General features: G+C 36.0%; 1 protein-coding gene across 1 annotated transcript; it reads left to right on the top strand.

The window, feature by feature from the left end:
- The first annotated feature begins 8274 nt into the window (after positions 1-8274).
- Positions 8275-12637, top strand: LOC149779884 (uncharacterized). The gene is made up of 2 exons (XM_089936567.1): positions 8275-8762; positions 11277-12637. Exons 1-2 carry the CDS (start codon positions 8399-8401, stop codon positions 12437-12439), a joined length of 1527 nt encoding a protein of 508 aa, XP_089792693.1. The 5' UTR covers positions 8275-8398; the 3' UTR covers positions 12440-12637.
- The last annotated feature ends 8148 nt before the right edge of the window (positions 12638-20785 follow it).

Below are 20785 nucleotides of genomic sequence, written 5' to 3'. Positions count from 1 at the left end.
AAAACGGTGCCACTTGGATATAGTGACCCCAAAGTTCTGCTGGCCATGAATGACAGCGGTGTTGATATGATGTCCAATATGACTGCCATGGCAGTCATTTCGTTATCATTACTTTTCCTGAATTTAAATGTCGACATGGAATGTTTTCAAGAAGACTTCTTATGTTGTCTGATTGGTAGTAAATAACAAAGGTTCAGCTGTGACATACATTCATTCTAAGGTTGGTTCTAAATCTGAAAAAAATGAAGATTTGATGTATAATATGGCTGCCACTGCAGTCATCTTTTGCATATTGTTATTGCTACTTCTTCTGAACAGAAAGTCGTATCGACATGGGGTCTTCATAAGAATACTTCTTAAAATACCTACAAGATCCTAAATGAAATTTGATTCCGCTGAGATATCCAGTATGACAACCACAGCGGCCGTCCTGCAGATCTCTTTATTTCCTTTCTGAATTAATGGTCACGTTAGTATCTGGTTTTCACCAAAAGACTTCATAGGTGGCGCTTTCGTATTTTGCATAGGGTTAGAATTTTGAAGAAAAAGAATTTCCCCGGGTTTCCTCACTGGTTATACTGGCTATTTAAAAAAGACCTTGTATATCTTGGATAATGTTCAAAGAACCTATAATTCCCTTTATTTTGGTGTATGATTCATTGGTGTAATATGGGTTACAGAGTATACAGCTTGGCCTTAATACAGATGCACACCTTTCAAAAAACTGTTAGCTCCACTTGGTCAATTTTACTTCCTGAACGTCAGAGGTAAATTGTGGGAGAAAAAAAGAGCCGATAACTTCTTTTTACATTTTATATATTTGGTATTTGATTCATTGCACTTTCAGAAGCTGGTATTGTCTAGTCTGGGAAAAAATATTTTCCCTATTTAATAACTGCTTAAGATAGTGTACTTTAGACTAATTCAGACTGATTTTTTTGATCACTCGGGAGTAGCTAGTAAATTACTTAGATCACGTATAATTTCCACAAATACAATATCCAAAAATATGTCAGCCACATTACATCAAAGTAGCTTATAGGTATGCCAACATTCTCTTCACTGTGCATGTTTTAAATGCAAACAACTTCACCTTACATACGTCTCTCAAAGGTACATAATAACTGGTGAGCGCGCCTTGTGATGTCTAGTTTGTCGTAAATAAAAATGGTACTGATCTGACGTCAAATATGGCCGCCATTGCAGCCATCTTGAAAATCTTATCGCAACTCATCCTGAATGGATCGTCATATTAGCTCGTGATTTTCACCAAAGAACCTTCTAATTATGTCTCTTTTGTCCTAAACGAAAATGGTACCGATCTTTTATTCATTATGGCTGCTACGGCAGCAAATTTGAAAATCTTATTTTTCAAGCACGTCAGAGATGGTTTCAACACTCGGCGGTTACATAGAAGAAATGATTTTGTCTCGAATTCCCAGAAATTAATTTTGGACACTACAACGTCAGTCCCTTGTTTGTTCTAGTGATTGCTAATGTCTGTTGTCATTTTTTTGTGACAGCTTTTCGTTGTGATATTTTTTGTTTAACGTAATCGTTATTGTATTCCTAAAAGTGATATCTGTTTTATTCTATTTTTTAACCTTTCCTTTGGTGTACTCTTTTATTTCGTTATGCTTTTTTCCTTTTTTATAACCTTTTATCACTTTCATAAGGTTTGTTGTAAGAACCATATTTGTAAACTATTTTATGTCCTCAGGACATGTCATCAAACACATTAACTTTATTTGTTCATATTACATTTATTTCACTAATCAAAGTAACCTTGAAATATGATCTGCAATCACCCATTGGCCCTAGTTAGCGCGATATTAAATTAACTTTCCAATTTCCTTGCAAATGAATGAAAGGTAAACAATACGAAAAGAAAGATGAAAACAAAGTTGGCAAAAGAACCAGAAAAGGGAAATTCGCAAATGACAAAATACTCTTGATTTAAAACTTGGCAGACAACTTGGAAAACGTTTAGAGGAGTTTTGTAATGCCAAAGAGGAATGTTTACAGAAAGAGAAAGATTATGTCTTATTATGTTAAAGATTACGAAACACAACATCAGAAAATGCTTAAATCACACTGCATGAAAGAAATGTGACAAGTTCAGTCATAACGCTCTATCGTTTGACAGGTTGTGATATACTTTGTTTATTTGGTCAAAATTTTAATTGTTTCTGTTATTAAAGCTGATGTAATATCAAGACATGTACAGAGCATAACGTTTGGGTTTAAAAAAAATTAACGTGTCTAAAAAAACAACGGCACAGCCTTTAATTAGGTGGTCTCTTGCGTTCAATAAACACACAACTCGTGTGGCGAATAGCAATGTGTTTGTAATGAATGCATTTCTTTGGCAAATAAGCTTTCCACTTTGTATAATAACTTTAGTATGAGGGGATTCTAGTACATATAATCCTTTTCCGGGAAGCATGCCGGTATTTTAATACAATATTTGTGTACCTTGTGTGATGAACATAATATTCGGTAATGCATTTTATTCCTTGCTCCGATTCATAAAACTCGTAGAGAGCATACTCTGTTTTGATAGCTGATCATGAAAAGGATTATGTCGAGAAGTTTGAAGGGTTGAGTATTGTTGAAGTTTGGAAAATTTGCTCGTGATATTCTGATGCATTTTTTTAATAATAGGAACAAATTTGAGTTAGAATGTGCACCCTACCAGAGGAGTTTTGTAAATGCGGGGCCTTTAAATTAATAAAATAAATTTCATGTTTTAGGTTAATAAACATTAAGAAGTAGCAATTGATCCAGTGTGTAAAAGGTAATTGGAATATATGTACTTGCTGATATTTAACTGTATTATTATAGCTTAAAATAAAGTTTATCTATGTTAACATAGTCCATTGCTGGTGGTTTTATATTAATTAGAAAAGTAAAAACAATACCAAAAAATTCTTGTGTTATTTATCTCTTTAGAAAACGACTGACATAAGCATGTGTGTAACATATTTCTTTTAATTTCATGTACATGGCGAGACATAATTATACATTTTACGAAGGAGACAATGGTGTCATATATAGCGACAATGCTCATGTTTGTATTTGTTTAAAGTCATCATCTTCATCCGAAGTTGCTGTTTATAAGCAGGAATTTGTTTTAATTGTACTATGTTAATATTTAAGCTTCGGCATCATAAGATCGAGCAACAGTTCTAGTTTACGACATCCCCGATAAGATCGCTTGACAGTATTTTGCAGATAGCCAGATAATGTTTCTCCTAATTACTAGCAGAACTAATTTTTGAAAACTAGTTATTTTTAATTCTTTTTACTATCTAAAAGAATTGTAATAATTTAACGATCCATTTTAAATAGGTGATGCCATTGCAATGAAAATTAAACGTGAAATGTTGCAGTAATAAAGTTCTGGAATCGTGCATGTTACGAAGTGAAATGAAGATTTGTGACCGACTGGCTCCTGTCTGACTGCCTTTTCAACCCAAACAGATACCATCAAATAAGCATTCACTTCTAACTGGATAATAGGATTGGTCAGCAATATACTGGAATACCTGTAATGCGACATCTGATTGACACAAGTCTGTCGCAAACACGTTTTCAGTGACTGACAACTGGTGGCAACCATCATGACTAACAACTGGCGGCAAAACAACATGATTTTATGATGACGCTAGCGATGACGCACACTTGCAGCCTGATAAACTCCATATGTTTTGGAGCATTCTCGTGAATGCTAAATTTTTGCCTCATTTTCGAACGGGTAATTTTGAAAATTGACGTGTTGGTGCTCTCTCTCTCTCTGTCTCTCTTTTTTCAAATGCTCACAATGCATTATGCGTGTTTTTCTTGTAGATCCATCTTCCGCAAAATATGATGATAAATTAAAGCTCCGTCAGAAAGAAGGAATGAAAGTGCTGATCAATCTGATATTCAGTAACTTACATCTTGTATGGGTTTTTTTATATAAAGAGTAAAAGAACAAATATAGTTTACGTCTTAATTTAAAGTCAAAGTCGGTGAAAGCGAAAATCTTGAGCAACAATCGAACCTATGAATCTGCATAAAATATATTATTTTCAGATATGTATTGGAGCGAACAAATGAGTGCATAACAAAAATCTCAAGTCACCATAATTGTCAAGATTGATATCATCACGCTACACTTAAAGTATTCGATAAACGGCTACAATACTATTTATTATCTCGATAAACGCCTAAAATACTATTATCTCGATAAACGGATACAAGACTATTATCTCGATAAACGGATACAATATTATTATCTCGATAAACGGCTACAATACTATTATCTCGATAAATGGCTACAATACTATTATCTCGATAAACGGCTACAATACTATTATCTCGATAAACGGTTATAATAACATTATTTTAATGAACGGCTACAATACGTATTACAGATTAAATTTATAATTGTTAGTGGAAACTATCTCGGTGTTTAACCTCTAGAGAAGCATGCATTGTGACAGTCAGATAAACACGGCACAACATATATTGTTACCGTCAGAGATGGCATCTTTGCTGTAAATCACTGTTCTCTGTCTTTCCAGATTTTCAGGCAGTTAGTTTAAGGTACAAGCACATCACAACAGAAGTCGTTGCATGATGGTTGTTGATTGCGGCCCATTCTACTTTCGGGGTGAAGGGGCGGATTAATACTCAGAACCGTTGGTGGATAGGTGGGTCAGGGGATTCGTCAGATGTGCCTAAGCTAAACCTTGCAAAATGGTATGTCAGGTGTGATCTTTTACGGCACACATATACAGATTTTGTAATTTATTTTATATTTTGAAAAAATACCAAACAGTTTATTTGTACTATTGGATTGAATGTACTGAAAAGAAGCAGCACTTTGTGTAAAGTTTAGAAGTAACTGACTATATGTGAATGCAACTTCTTCGATAAAATCGTTCCAAATGTCGTCTGACGTCTGTCCGTTAGCACAAGTTAGTTATTATCGCTACCCCCCCCCCCAAAAAAGAAATATTTTGAGGATTGCTATGAAACTTAACGCAAGCATTCATCCCAAAGTCTAGTTGGTCCTAAATGAAATTGTTCCGCATTAATAGCCAAGCTGTGACAGTCATATTCAAAAACATTGTATCACTAACCCTCCAGATAGGATGGTCACATCGCGGGGTTTTAAATAATAAAAACAAAACATATGATGTCCAGTTTGGCCAAAGTGAAAATTGTGCCGGTCTTGAAACTCTTGTTATCGCTACTCCTTCTGAACGGAAAGTCATATCTGCACGGGGGTTTCATCAGAAGATTGACTGTGATGTCTTGCTGGTCTGATTTAACATAAAAAAGAATGAAGAATATTGTTATCGCTACTCCTCATCTCCACATGAATCAAAGTGGACGTGAAGACTTTTTATGGTGTGTAGTTGGTCTCAAACAAAAAGCGTGCCAATCTGATATCAAATATGGTCGCCACAGCGGCAGTCTTTAAAATCCTATCTTGATTGAAATTCACGTCAATATTGGGTTTTGACCAGAAGACTTTTTATGATATCTAGTTGATCCTGAAAGAAAACGGTACCTATCTGGCAACCAGTATGACTACCATGACAGCCAGTTTGAAAATATTTTGATTTCTTTTCCTAATAAATGGAAAGTCATATGAGCGCGGAGTTCTCATTAGGAGACTAATTATGATATCTAGTTGGCCCTGAATGAAAAGGTGCCAATCTGTCCTTAAACATTTTCCTCCAATTGACATTTAAAAAAACGTGTCACTAATTTTCCTGAAAATATCACCATGTGGTTTTCACCAAAAGTCTTATTATGGATGTCTAATTTGTTCTAATTCATGCCGATCTTACATCCAGTGTAGTTGTCGTAATGGCAAATTAAAAAGTCGTATCGCTCAAGAATATTAGAGATGGTTTGAATACTCAGCAGGTTAAAAAAAAGAACTTGTTTTATTCCTGGATTTTCTTTTCGGTCATTTGAGCTTCATTCGCTGTGAAGGACTCTTAGTGATAGTATAAGCAAGTAGGTGTTTTATTAAAGGCGTGGACGGATTGCCATTAGATCAACAAAAGCATAACATTTATACTAAAGGAGACAGAGATTTATATCTAAATGTCTCTCGAAGTACACGATCGTAGTTGTCTAATTTTAGACCTGGAAACTGCTATTTGCGAAGAACCACCCACCCACCCCCAAAAGCACACATACATCTGAAGACGAATGGAATGGGGTTTACGTAAAAGTGGAGGCATAACGCACCCCGGCATACACGTCAAAGTATCTGAAATGGAGTCGAGAAGGTTAGAGGAAACTCGGACTTCTCCCATGACATAAACTGAGCAACAGATGAAATTATGACTATTTCAAATGGTACATGTTACAAAGAGAGAGAAAAAAAATCTAACAGACGCCTGGCTGGACTGACAGCTGTCTGATCGCTTGACCAACTCCAACAATTAAAGTCCAAATGTGATTTGGCAAAGTTTCACATCTATGTATCGAATAAGATTCGTCTGAATTCTATTTTATATGTATTATGCAACATTTGATGACTGAAAGTTAAATGATTTAAAGATTTTTTTTAGAACTGTAGCTGCTTTTTATTTGTTGTACAAATATAGAACTACTACTACTACTACTAATAATAATAATAATAACAACAACAACAACAACAACAATAATAATAATAATAATAATTATAATAATAATAAAACATGATGATTCAGTCCAGATAGTTTAAACGAAGGAAAACTTTTAACTTGTGTCTTTTTCACTTTTTCCATTTTATTCTTATGTATAACATTTACTATCGCAGCTGACCGAGACCATCCGATTGGCATAAACAAAACGTTCTTTCATGGCAATTTAATAAGCAAACTGAAACATAGTTTTCTGCAAGGTATACTTTTAAAAGTGATAAGTTGATAAATGAGAACGTTTGATGGTGACAGTCTCAAACATAGTTTGATTTAATTTTCAATCACATGAGTTGTGAACATTTACTACCATTTTTTCATACATGCTTTAAGAAGAAAAAAACTCCTTGTTCTAATTGATCGAGAGAATATTTTTGTTTCTTCGTCATACACAGTGTATATACTTTGTATATAAGGCACATCTTAATAACAAATCAAGAATAGTTTGTTTTTATTTTGGGGTTTAACGAATTGTCAGCACATGATAAACTTTACATTGCAGCCAGATTTTTTCAGGTGGAGGACGAACCCGGAAAGAATCACAAACCCTCGTGGAACTATTGGAAAGCTTTCTCAGATACCCAATTGGCCGAGTTTGACTCGAACCCAGTCGGACAGAGGTAAGATGCAAGTGATCTGTACACGTTAGATCACATGTCCACCCGGGACCCCAAATCTAGAAGCAGCAACTATTGTGGAGAGTTTACATGTTAAATGTAACTAGAAATAAAAACTCACAACACAGTTACGCTAAACAAAGAGCTGTTATAATGGGTTGTGTTAATCTGCAAATTCCTCTGACATAAAAATAATATTGTGTAAACAAGAACAACCCAACACTGCAGCAACAAACCAACATAACAGCAAAAACACCACAGATCGTGTAAAAGATAAGCCTGAAGATGCACCAAAGTACTTCATGAAAATGCATGCTTTAATGTATCTGTTTCGGTTTGTAATTGTCAAGTACGACCTGAAGAAAAAGTTCCAAGGTCAGTTTTGCTATCAAAATCACAGAGACGTAGAGCCAGACATCCCTAACGAGTATTTTTCAAGTATAGGAATGTTATAAGCACACACACACACACACACACACACACACACACACACATTAAGTATTGAAAGACGCTTTCTAAATATATCCAAGAAATGTTAGTCGCTACATTAAATATAAGTTATAAGGTTTGATTCACTGAAGTGTTATAATCAGTGAACAGTAACCAAACGTTTCCAACACTGAATATAGGCTATAAATACCGACCATATATTTAGAATGATTTCTTCTATCCTTTGATTTATCGGATACCTAAATTTCTTTTGGGTGGGGTGGGAGAAATTGATGTGTGTTTGTTCATGTGTGTTTTTTCTTTATATTTGAGCTTTTTTTAAAAATTGTTCGACTGAAGACTTGTTTTAAATATTAATTTTACTTTCCATCTTTTATACAATGAATATTGAAAAATTAGTGTAGTGGGGTGACATAAAAGTATGCGTTTTAAATCACCGAAATGTTGAGCGTACTCGTACTATATGAATTAAATATGCGGTAGAGCGTAAATGGTAAATACGGGAGACAACTGAACCTAGTACTACGACGAAGTTCCGTGAATTTCACCATAGCGTGTAAGTAGTTCTAAAAATAAAACATGTTTATAAAGGCAAGTGATCTAGAAGTTTGAAGCATTGTTGTACAACACCCAAACGCTATGGCTACAAAGAAATGTTCACTTGAAACTGAAAGATATGTCGATCAGGTACAAAATGAATGGCCAAAAACTGGAAGGCATATTCTCGCTCAGTTCGACACGGAAACGATTGTTGTATATCAAGCTTTTCGTCCTGAAATAGCAACGTTTGCAGTGGAAAACGGAAAATTCGGTGGGTCGTATTATAACTTTGATCGTATGTCATGGATAAAGACAAACTTTCTATGGATGATGTATAGGTCAGGGTGGGCGTCCAAGCCGGGACAAGATAGAATTTTGGCCGTAAGGATAACTCTGGAAGGATTTGATGAGATACTGAAGACGTCTCGGGAAGCTCAACACATAAAGGGACAGAAACAACCAGGTATGATGCATTAGAGAGTATTACATGTAATTTTTGGTCAATTACTGATACTCCATTCTTATGAAATCCTTTGTTTTCTGTAAAATGTTCTTTGAATTACCGTGCAAAATAATGGGATGGTAATAAATTAGTACTCTAATGCAGGGACGTCATTTGGGGGAGTGGGAGGGGAGCATTTGCCCCCCCCCCCCCGAACTTGCATGTGCCGTAAAATGTAAAATTGCTGTTGCCTATATACGAAAATTAACAAGCCCGTCAAGTTTTGCCCCCCCCCCCCCCCCCATCAAGTTTTGCCCCACCCCACCCCCCAAAAAAGTTCACATAACGTCCCTGCTCTAATGTACACACAACTGTCGTGTACGACGTTATTGGAGGTAGGGGCCTTTGAAATTCTAACAGTTTAGTAAAAAAAAAAAAAAATGTCAGAAAATCAGAGTGGGACAGTACTCCATCTGTGTGTGTGTGTGTGTCTCTTTCTCTTTCACAACACACACACACACACACACACACACACACACACACACACACATATATATATATATATATATATATATATATATATATATATATATATATATATATATATATATATATATATATATATATATATAAATAAAGGACCTGTTTTGTGAGGAGGGACATGGGTTTTCTGGACACCCTCCCGCTGAGTAAAAAAAAAGAACACACAAACGTACTATATCACATGTCTTTTGAAATTTGACTATAGTTTTATTTTTTTGCCCACGTTTATAGGGTACTATGCACACTTTAGCAAACAGTCACGTAGACATTTGTTATGGTACCCTTTCGAGAAAAGTCAAGGCCCATTTTGAAATTTTGTTTATATTGTCCCCATCTGGTATTCTGCCGTTTTCTTACTACTGTGGTATAATTTCAACGGCCTGTGTTCAAGGTAAGCTGACTATCCAGTGATTCTTACTTGATTTCAGCTAAAAATCAAACATATGCTATCTGACTTCTACGACAAAATCCCATTCCCGCCTCTAACTGAAAACTAATGTATAGTGACCTGAGTCGACCCAGACAGGACGGATGTTGATCTGGATGTTTCATATCATTATAAAGGTTGTGGCATTGTTGCTTTGTGGAATAAGATTTATTCAACGTTAAAGGAAAACCACATGTATCCCGAGGTTGTATAACCTAGTATTTGTGTGAAGAGAATACTAATTAGAGACGTTTCAATGCACTACAGTTTATAATTTATTATAAAAGATAAAAGAAATGTATCATGCTTGAATTAACATACATTTTGTTCTTACCATGTGGAGGCTTCAAAAATCACACGATAAAAATAGGATTTCTGCGTGGTTTTAGCACGAATTCTTACAGTTCAGTCACAAATTGTTCTTGGTCCTAAATAACTCTCTTGTAACTCCTGGCACTCACATTACTTTCCCATCGTTTTTTTTTTTTTTTTTTCTTCTTTCTAATCTTCGTCATTTTGGTCAGTGGTCAGTATATACTAATTGATGTTGCAAAATGACTATATGAGAGAGATGTGGTTTTGGTGGTGGTAGTGGTAGTGGGCTATTTCTTTAAATTAGCATTGTATCCACGCGACACGAATTGGTTTGACTTGAGTCTTGCGGTATATCAACAAAATTAGGTCATTTTGTACAGAGGCTGTATGAGTAAATCTACAAGACACGGATGCACTGGTGATATGCAAGAATCAAGAAGCACGGATTCAAAACGTAAAGTTCTAGGACTCACAGACCGATTCGTTGTCATATTTAACGGCAAAGATTTGCAAAGGATAACTATCATGTCAAACAGGGGGCGTAACTCATATTATGCCCTCACACACACACGCAGTGAAAAAGAAATCTGTACTGTGTTGCCCTCTTGGCTGAAATGGGGCGGGGTGGGTGGGTGGGGTGGGGGGCATGTACTGTTTATTAAGTAACTTGAAAGGAGAGTCCTCGTTTTTCAAACATATGCGAGTTTTTCATAATTATTATTGATTTGCAAATAATGTGATTTTTAATTTGATCATACTATAACATTTTTTAAACAATTGCTTGTGTTGGCCTTAATGGCACGTTATTAGCTTCATCATGCAGAAGTAATGGGAGCTAAGACAGTCGACCCGAGGTGGCCTGGTCGGGGATGGAACCGTGATCCCGGGATTCTTGTATTACGAATCAGACGCTCACAAAATTTATGGCGGCACCGGCTATAATAGTTTTAGAAATCAAATCATCCGTGAATGTTAACAACACTTATCTGAAACACGTTGATACAAATAAACTAGTTTATGCTAATGGAGGACGGAGTTTGGTGGAGGCGAGTAAACTACTAGTTGGATAGATAACATCACGCTCCAGTCATGTGTTTCGTTCGATAAACTTTCTATGACCTTGTCATGCACAATGGATTTTACAAAGTATGGGGTATGGCAAGCTTAAACTACTAATTTCAGATATGCTAATTATTTTTTAGTTCGCAATAAAAAAGGCTTCTATTTATACAGTTCTCGTTTCTTTGCAGAAAAGGGTGATTTGGTGAGGCTCCAGTGGGATCCAGATCACGATCCCTGTGGAAACAAAGAATCTCGCAGAGCCATACAACTTGGTCTCAGGGGAGAAATTCTGAGAAAACTTAACGAAAACTGGATTCGTGATATCATTGATATAACAGACTTTGTGAAAGAACAGCACGTGTTGGTGGTTCAAAATAACCTCAAGTCACTGTGGACTCCAAAAGAACGAGTATATATTCCCAGCGACCAAGAGTTGCGTCACCACATTAGGTTAGGCGACGACGACGACCATAAAACTGCTCCAAAATATTTGACATCGAATGACGTTGAAATTAATGAGTCCGGAATTTCAACCAGAAGTAGAGAAACTGAGATAGGAGACGAAGTCAAAATGTTGACACTGAATTCTAATGAATGTTGCGAGTATAAAAATAAAGTTGGTTCTGACGAGGGCCGTAATTCAGTTTCAAAATCCCAAGTAATCCTGTGTCTTGGCGGAGCTTTTAATCCAGTTCATACCAGGCACGTCATGGTCATGGTGATGGCAAAACGCTGGCTGGAAGATAATACAAATTATGAAGTGGTAGCTGGGCGATTAGCCGTAGCACCAGATGGGTATGTACTGGGCAAGATGAAAAAGAAAAACGAAAAGTGTATGAAGGCGGAACATAGAATACGACTTTGCGAGCTGACATGCAAGGATGACAAAGAGTGGCTCCAGCCGTTTCCGAAACCTATTGGTTCGGCATTTGAATGTGGAATGAAGACTAAATATGATCTTGAACATAAGAAGAACTGTAAAGATTTACAAATAGCTGTCATAATCGGAGCGGATCGGGCTGTTAATCGAAGGGGTCACGCAAAATGGCAAAGGGAATATAGTCATATTACACTATGCATTGGGAGACAAGGAGAAACTGGTCAAGTGATATGCAAATTTGAAGAAGACAAAAAGGCAGGACAAGTAAAACATTCGAAGTTTTTTGTAGTTCCAGATGAATTGGACAATGTAAGTTCGACATCTATCAGGAGTATGTTGAAAGAGCTCGATGGTGCCAAATCCGCTGACGAAAAAAGTAAAATAGTTGAAAGTTTGTCAAACGATGGATTTATCAGTTCATCATCGGCTAAATATATTCTCAGCATGGAAGACGCTCTCTATTTACCTTAGTATTTCTTCGTCTGGAATAAATTTCAACTGATTTTATATAGCTCTGCGGCACGAGAATTACACAGTAATTCGGATTTTATATAGCTCTGCGGCACGAGAATTACACAGTAATCCGGATTTTATATAGCTCTGCGGCACGAGAATTACACAGTAATTTGGATTCTACTTATTGATGTAGAAATAAAACATGAACAGTCACGTTTTTTTGTCAGTATTGTATTTCTTATATAGGCAAGTAAAAAGCATGTGAAGATAGAAGAGCTAGAATGTAACTTGCATTGTATATTTGATTACACACACATACATTTTATATCCATTCAAACAGCCGTGCAATGAGCTGTAGCAGTGTCTGACATTTATTTCTCCATTCAACTCATTCAATCGCGATCAGGAGGCAAATGAAGGTGCAGGATGCGATATTCTGTGACTAGGGTGACAGTTAATTGTTCATAAATTTGCCATTATGTTCTGTCGTAAGTTAATGTGTTTTGTCATCTTTGTCATTTTAGTCCTGCTTTCACGATGCATAAGTATTAATATGCCTATATTGCAAGTTAATATGAATCTTAATATACTGACCTGGAATGTTAGAGGAATTATGTCCTCTGCTCTTAGCTTTAGTGCAATGCTGGATAAATATAATGTTGACGTAGCTTGCGTAACTGAACATAAACTATTACAGCACATACTTCCATTTTGCGATACTATTCGTTCTGATTATAAATGCACTGCTAAGGCAGAGGATATTTCCTCTAATTGTATGTTAATAAAATGTGGTAAAGGAGGAGTTGCAATCTTCTGCAAAACTTCTCTCATGAGATATGCTAACTTTATAGATGAAGTTAATAGTGACAGAGTTGTTGGCATAGAATTCAAATTTCCTGATATGCAAAATGTATATATTTTTTGTGTATATATGCCGACCCTATTATATGGCATAGATTGTTACAAAGCGCAAATTGAGTTGATTCAAAATCTCTATGATCAGTACTCACAGCTGGGGGACGTGTATTTTACTGGTGATTTCAATGCAGTAGCTGAACCAGCCACTTTCAGAGATTACAAAGATAGAGTATTTCATGAGTTCTTGCGATATAATAATCTAGTGAGTGCTGGACATTTAATAATATGCACTGGTTCCCGCTATACGTTCACCCCAGCTAGAACGATGATTGATCATTTTGTACTGTCGGATCAATGCATAGGTAGATTACGAAGTGTGCACATTGTTTCAGATCACGAAGAGCACGCGATATCTGACCACCTCCCTATCCTTACTTCCCTTCGTACAGTGACCTGTGGGAGAGACTTCAGACAGTCTATGAAGAGAAGCAACATAGCCTGGAATAAATTAAACGCTGATATCTTGAAAAACTATCAATCTGAGCTGGACCTTCGCCTGAAAACTTTAGATATAGATACTATTTCGGACAATGTTGATAGCTTTTACCAGCACATTGTTAATGCAATACAGCAGTCAAGCGACATCGCGCTTCCAAAGTCTAAATTCAATTATCATGCCAAACCATATTGGTCAAATGAACTCAAAGAAGCACATAAACTTCAAAGACAAGCTAGGTATACTTGGATAAATGAGGGAAGACCGAGGGGTAGTCAATTTAATTCTTACAGAGAATATAAAGATAAGAAGAGAGACTTTAGAAACGTTCAAAAACTGGCTGTGGAAAAATATATGGGGGAGTTGTATGAAGAAATTGAAAAAGCACATGAATGCGATGTAAGACACTTTTGGAAAATGATCAACATTAAGAGAGGGAACAATACAAATTTTTGTCAGGAACTATCAACTGATGGAGTTTGTGTCCGTGATGATGATTCCATCGCAAATGGCTTTGCTAGATACTATGAGGACATTCACACGCCGAATTTAAACCATAGTTTTGACGGAAACTTTTATGAATTTATAGAGAGAGAATTAAATCGGGGTCTACAGGACGAAGTAAGCCATATCGAGGCCTTACAGACCAGTATCAGTTTAAATGAAGTAAGAGAAATCATTAAAGGTCTAAAGAAATCAAAAGCATCGGGCCATGATCAAATTTGCAATGAACATTTGATCTATGGCAGCGACTACCTCATCGAGTGTATGACAATTTTATTTACTCGGATGATTGATCAATCTTACATACCTGTAGATTGCAAAAAAGGGTTAGTAATACCACTGTACAAAGGTAACAGAAAATCAAAGAACTCCCTCGAAAGTTACAGGCCTGTTACTTTACTGCCTGTTATCTACAAAACCTTTGAGAAAATTATTCATGAACGTTTGGTAACTTGGCTCAAAGATACTAATTCTAGTATACCCAGTTCACAACAACATGGTTACCAAAAAGGTTTAGGCTGCACAACAGCGAGTTTTGTGCTGTTGCAATCAGTACAATATAATGTAAACATGGGTTCACGGGTTTTTGCTGCTTTTCTTGATACAAAAAAGGCATTTGATACCGTGTGGCACGAAGGACTGCTTTTTAAATTATTCACGTTGGGAATTACGGGTAAATCCCTTTTGATATTTTTTAACATGTATACAAATTTACAGAGTAAAGTTCTTGTAAATGGGCAATTTTCAGATTGGTTCTCAATTGGCCAAGGAGTGAGACAAGGGGGTGTTTTGTCAACCTTGATGTACACAATATTTATAAATGACTTGCTGCTACAGTTAGAAAATAGTGGATTTGGAGCAAAGATTGGATCCTTAGCTGTGGGAAATCCAACCCTAGCTGATGATATTTCACTTTTGGCTATATATCCTAGCAATCTACAAAAGCTGTTAGATATAGCATACGACTACAGTAATAAGTGGCGATTCGAGCTTAGTGTTACAAAGTCATACATTATCATTTTCGGACCCCAATACAAGAATTTTATCAATATGAAATGGTATCTTGGCCCGTCATGTTTGCCGGTCACCGATTCGGCAACACACCTGGGTCACCGGATTAACTCAAAGCTGACGTCGCATGACGCAATACTCGATGCATGCAAGAAAGGGAAAAAATCTTTTCACGGTCTGTTTGGTATTGGCATTAAACCGAATGGTTTAAATCCTTTGGTTGCTGCAAATGTAATTAAAAAGGTAATTTTCCCTTCAATGTTTTATGGAAGTGAATTATGGTGTAACATTTCAAAAAGTGACCTCGCTTTATTGGATAAAACTCTGAGGTATTTTGCCAAACATTTACAAGGTTTTCCAATACATACAAGATCAGACATTGCCCTGGGAATGCTAGGATGGACATCAGCGCAGTCCGAAATTGATAGAAGAAAATTGATGTTTTTACACAGATTGTGTTTGATGCCTAACAATGTACATACTAAACGTGTGTTTAACGTTGCGTTATTTCACTTCATTCTGAGCGGATGCATGTCAAGCTGTGGGTTAATTTCAAATTTATATTATACCTCAAAGAAGTTTGACTTGCTCGGGTATCTAACTGATTATTTACATCATTCTGAAATTCCAGATAAACATAATTGGAAAGAAATTGTAAGGTCAAAAATTGTTGGTCTTGAAAATAGCCTCTGGAGAGTTCGTATGTCTAATCAAGCAGATTTTGATAGATTCTCTTCGATACACGAATACTTACGACCTGCCTCAGTGTGGCAGTCGGCTAAAACTAGACAACACACTAAGGTATTTACATATGTAGCTAAACTATGGGCTGCTGTTCCACAAACACAGCTTGATGTGTGTATTAGATGTGGGAATGTTTATACAGACTTGATACTTCATTGTTGTGTTAGTTGTCCTTATATGTCGAACTTTCGAAATTCTTTCTGGGATTTCCTTACTGATAAATTTCCCCTGAGCCTGCACATTACGTTATTTAATGCAGAAGATGAGCTGCAACTACAATACCTTTTAGGTAAAAGGTTACCATCAGGAGTAATCGACAAAGAAAACTCCAAGCTATTCGTCCTGTATGCAGCATACTTTGTCATGCAGTGTGCAGCTATCTTCTGTAAATAAGGTACTGAAACTTGCAACTTATGAGTTGACGAACACTTTGTTGATTGATATTGTGTAAGAATTTGTATTCCAATATAGAATATTTTTTTTTTTTTTTTTTTTTTTTTTTTTTTATATTTATTGATTGTATTCAGATGATTTATTCTTATATCATGTAATCTTCCATGGAAGGAAATAAAGATGATGATGATGATGATGACGTTTTTTTGTCAGTATTGTATTTCTTATATAGGCAAGTAAAAAGCATGTGAAGATAGAAGAGCTAGAATGTAACTTGCATTGTATATTTGATTACACACACATACATTTTATATCCATTCAAACAGCCGTGCAATGAGCTGTAGCAGTGTCTGACATTTATTTCTCCATTCAACTCATTTAAATCCAAGATTCTTTTCGTAACATCCGCTTTTGAGTGCGAACCGATAATAATCGATTGGTCGAGTATTGGTCATTGCAGTTAATTTCCAATTAATTGATAATGATTTGTCTGGTCAGTCTACTGGGCGCCATTTGGAACTTTATCCTATTTTAACAGTATCTCCAGATTTGGCAACCTGTCATGTTGACAGATTAGTCGATTATTATTCAGTCATTGATTGCTTGACTGAAAGTGATAATCGATCATTTTTGTTTTCGTCCTATTCACAACAATACCTGTTAAAGCAAATAACAATATGCGATCCTTTGCGCATGGCGATAGCTGCTGCAGCGACAGTAGTCTAATTTTTTCTTTTAAAATGAAGTCGGATGCATTTTGTTGGTGAGATTTAGCAATATGTATAATTTTGTTCAAACGATGTCAACACTGTCCTTTGGATCGTAATCGCAAATGCAACTGACGCAATGTGTTGTACTGATATAGCAATTTAATTGTAAATAGCTACTTGAAATATGAAAAAAAAAACAATTGAGAAGCATAACTGGTAAGCAAAATTTTTATAATAAATATGTCTAAAATATTGTTTCACGGTAATTGCAACACATGCATATAATATGCATTTAGCTAAATAACATATCAAATATATGTGGCAATGTACTGAACATTTCGAATATTTTAGGGAATTTTAGATAATTGCAACAGGATAATATTACTGCATTTTCTATTTACTGTATCCAAGAAAATATAAGTGGTGGAAACAATATGTTATAATTTAAAGTAGTCATACTTACTGTGATTATTATTACTATTATTATTATTATTATTGTTAGATCCAAGATTATTAAAAGTAAAATTGATCTCGTCTGCTGGGTGCGGCATGAGTCAATCAAATGCCATGTAATAAACATTTGAATGAACTAACCGAAGTAAACAAGTAGATGTCTGCATGTGCTTACTGGTATAAGCCGGGTGGCCTGACATGTTTGTTCTATCGAATGGGTTACTCAGACGCTTTTGCAATTTAGCATCAGAGACATACTGAACATGTGTATTATATACATTTGAAAATATATACAATTTCAGATCTTTACAAATCTTTCGTTCAATTTTCGAACAAATATAACACTTTTCTTAAACACCTTTCAATCCATGGGATATTTTTCGATAGAATTAAAGTCCATTTTAAATGAAGTCGCTCATCATTTGGCGAGGAATTCATCTCGAATAGGAGAGGTCGATATTAGTAGGCGGAACAGTCTTCTAAAATATGAGGTCAATATTAGTTGCTAGGACATTTTTCTAAAACAGGTCAATATTAATTGCTAGGGCATTCTTCTAAAACAGGTCAATATTAGTTGCTAGGACATTTTTCTAAAACAGGTCAATATTAATTGCTAGGGCATTCTTCTAAAACAGGTCAATATTAATTGCTAGGGCATTCTTCTAAAACAGGTCAATATTAGTTGCTAGGGCATTCTTCTAAAACAGGTCAATATTAGTTGGTGGGGCATTCTTCTAATATATGAGGTCAATATTAGTTGCTGGGGGATTCTTCTAAAACAGGTCAATATTAGTTGGCGGGGCATTCTTCTAATATATGAGGTCAATATTAGTTGCTAGGGCATTCTTCTAAAACAGGTCAATATTAGTTGCTAGGGCATTCTTCTAAAACAGGTCAATATTAGTTGGCGGGGCATTCTTCTAATATATGAGGTCAATATTAGTTGCTGGGGGATTCTTCTAAAACAGGTCAATATTAGTTGCTAGGGCATTCTTCTAAAACAGGTCAATATTAGTTGGCGGGACATTTTTCTAATATATGAGGTCAATATTAGTTGCTAGGGCATTCTTCTTAAATGAGGTCAATATTAGTTGGCGGTCTATACATGCAGTCAGGGTAAATATTAGGATGCAAATAAAGCTACAAACATGTAGATAGTAACGATATTTTGGGTAAAATATGGCCTATCCTCAATCTGAGAGATTGTGTTACATGCATTTTCAAAGACAACATAAAAGCTGGTGATTTTTATGGAAATCCTCTTAACTGTCTTGTTATGAATACTTCTTCTAAAAAGTATATTTATGCACAGTTAGTTATTCTAGTATACCGATTTCCGAATGACAAATATCATGGTTTTACTTCATAATTGTTTTTGCACAGTGTCCGTTAAATGATGGCGACAATATATCAGAAGTTTGAAAAATATTCAAGGAATGACTAAACTACGGGAGGTTAATTTGTTACTTTAATAAGTTAACAACAAAAACATTAAGACCGCTCCGGTAGCCTAGTGGTTAGAGAGTCCGCCTCGGATGCGGGAGGCCATGGATTCGATCCCCGACCGAGTCATACCAACGACTTACAACAATGGTACTAACAGCTGCCTCACTTGGCGCTCAGCATTAAGAGCTTAGTGTTAGGACTGGTCGGCGTGGTGTCAGTATAATGTGACTGGGTGGGACATCATGCTACATGTCTGCGACATGAAGTCCCAGTGCTAGGCATCACTGTAAACTGCCACACTGCAGACATCGTAGCGATATGACTGAAAAATTCTTAAAGCTGCGTTAAAAATCCAATTCTCACACACAAACATTAGTTTGCTGATACATGATTCAGTCTTTGCCACTATACTGCAAATTGAAAAGGGACTATAGTCGATCATCAGTAGTTTTTTTTAATGGTCTTTTTACAACTACTCGCCAAAGATCAAAGAGTTTATGAAATGACCCGTTATAAGTCGTCCGTCCGCTACCACAATTTTATTATCACTACTTCTACTAAACTATTTGTATGATTGACATGAAACTTCAAAACAAACACACACACATAAATGAAAACGATGCCGCTCAGACATCCAATATGACCGACACAGCGGCTATCTTGAACATGTTGTTTACTATGCGCCTCCTGAAAGCAAGGTCATAGCAAGGTGCACCTCCTGAAAGCAAGGTCGTAGCAAGGTGCGCCTCCTGAAGGCAAGGTCGTAGCAAGGTGCGCCTCCTGAAAGCAAGGTCATAGCAAGGTGCTTCATTCAAAAACTTAACATATCCATCTGATTCTTAATGAAAATTATGCTGATCTGACATTCTATAGGACCGCCACGGAAGCCAACGGGGAAAATCGTTTTATAGCCACTTGTCCTGAGTGGAAAGTCATATCGAAACGGGTTTTCACCTGTGGGCGTATGATAGTTGATCCTTGCTGAAAATGTGCCAATCTAACCTCTGCTATGGCAGCCACCTTGAAAATCTTTTTATCGATATACCTCAAAGATGGATAATTATTTTGACACGGGTTTGATCAAAATACTTCTTACGACGGCAACAGTCCTAAATGAAAGTGGTGTTCATCTGACCTCAATATATTGCCACAATGGATACTCTTAAAAGTCTTGTTATCAATACTTCTAAATGAAAATCATATCCACGTGTGTTTTTCACCGGAGGACATCTTATGATCTTAGGCTAGTCCTAAATAAAACAATGCTGATCGACATCCAATATGGCCACCATTGCAATCGTTTCGAAACAAAAATCTTATCACTACATCTCTATGGTTGGACATACTGAGACAGAGTTTCCACAAAAAAGAGATCTAATAATATCTAAATGAAAATGGTGCTGACTTTACATTTAATATGGCCGCCACAGCAGGCAATTTGAAAATCTTGTCCATGCTCAAGAAAAACATATAACGTTTTAACACTCTGCATTTAAAATGAAGAAATGGTTAAATCTTGATTCCTGATCATTCTTTTGAGTCAGTAGAGCATCAGTGCCCTCTAGGGACTCTTTGTTTATCCAAATGAGCAATGAGCAGTTGAACATTTTGTTCAATTTCCAACAATCATTTGAATTTATAATACATAAACTGATGAACAGCCTATTGCAAACTGAATATAAACATTTGTGGGAAGTAAAACTTTGTTATATTGATGTCATAAATTCAGAGAGCAAGATAAACAGT

Source organism: Sinohyriopsis cumingii, chromosome 16 (assembly GCF_028554795.1).
Source record: "Sinohyriopsis cumingii isolate HCF-2022 chromosome 16, ASM2855479v2, whole genome shotgun sequence".
In the NCBI taxonomy this organism is placed as follows: domain Eukaryota; kingdom Metazoa; phylum Mollusca; class Bivalvia; order Unionida; family Unionidae; genus Sinohyriopsis; species Sinohyriopsis cumingii.
This window is presented reverse-complemented; position numbering and strand designations above follow the sequence as displayed.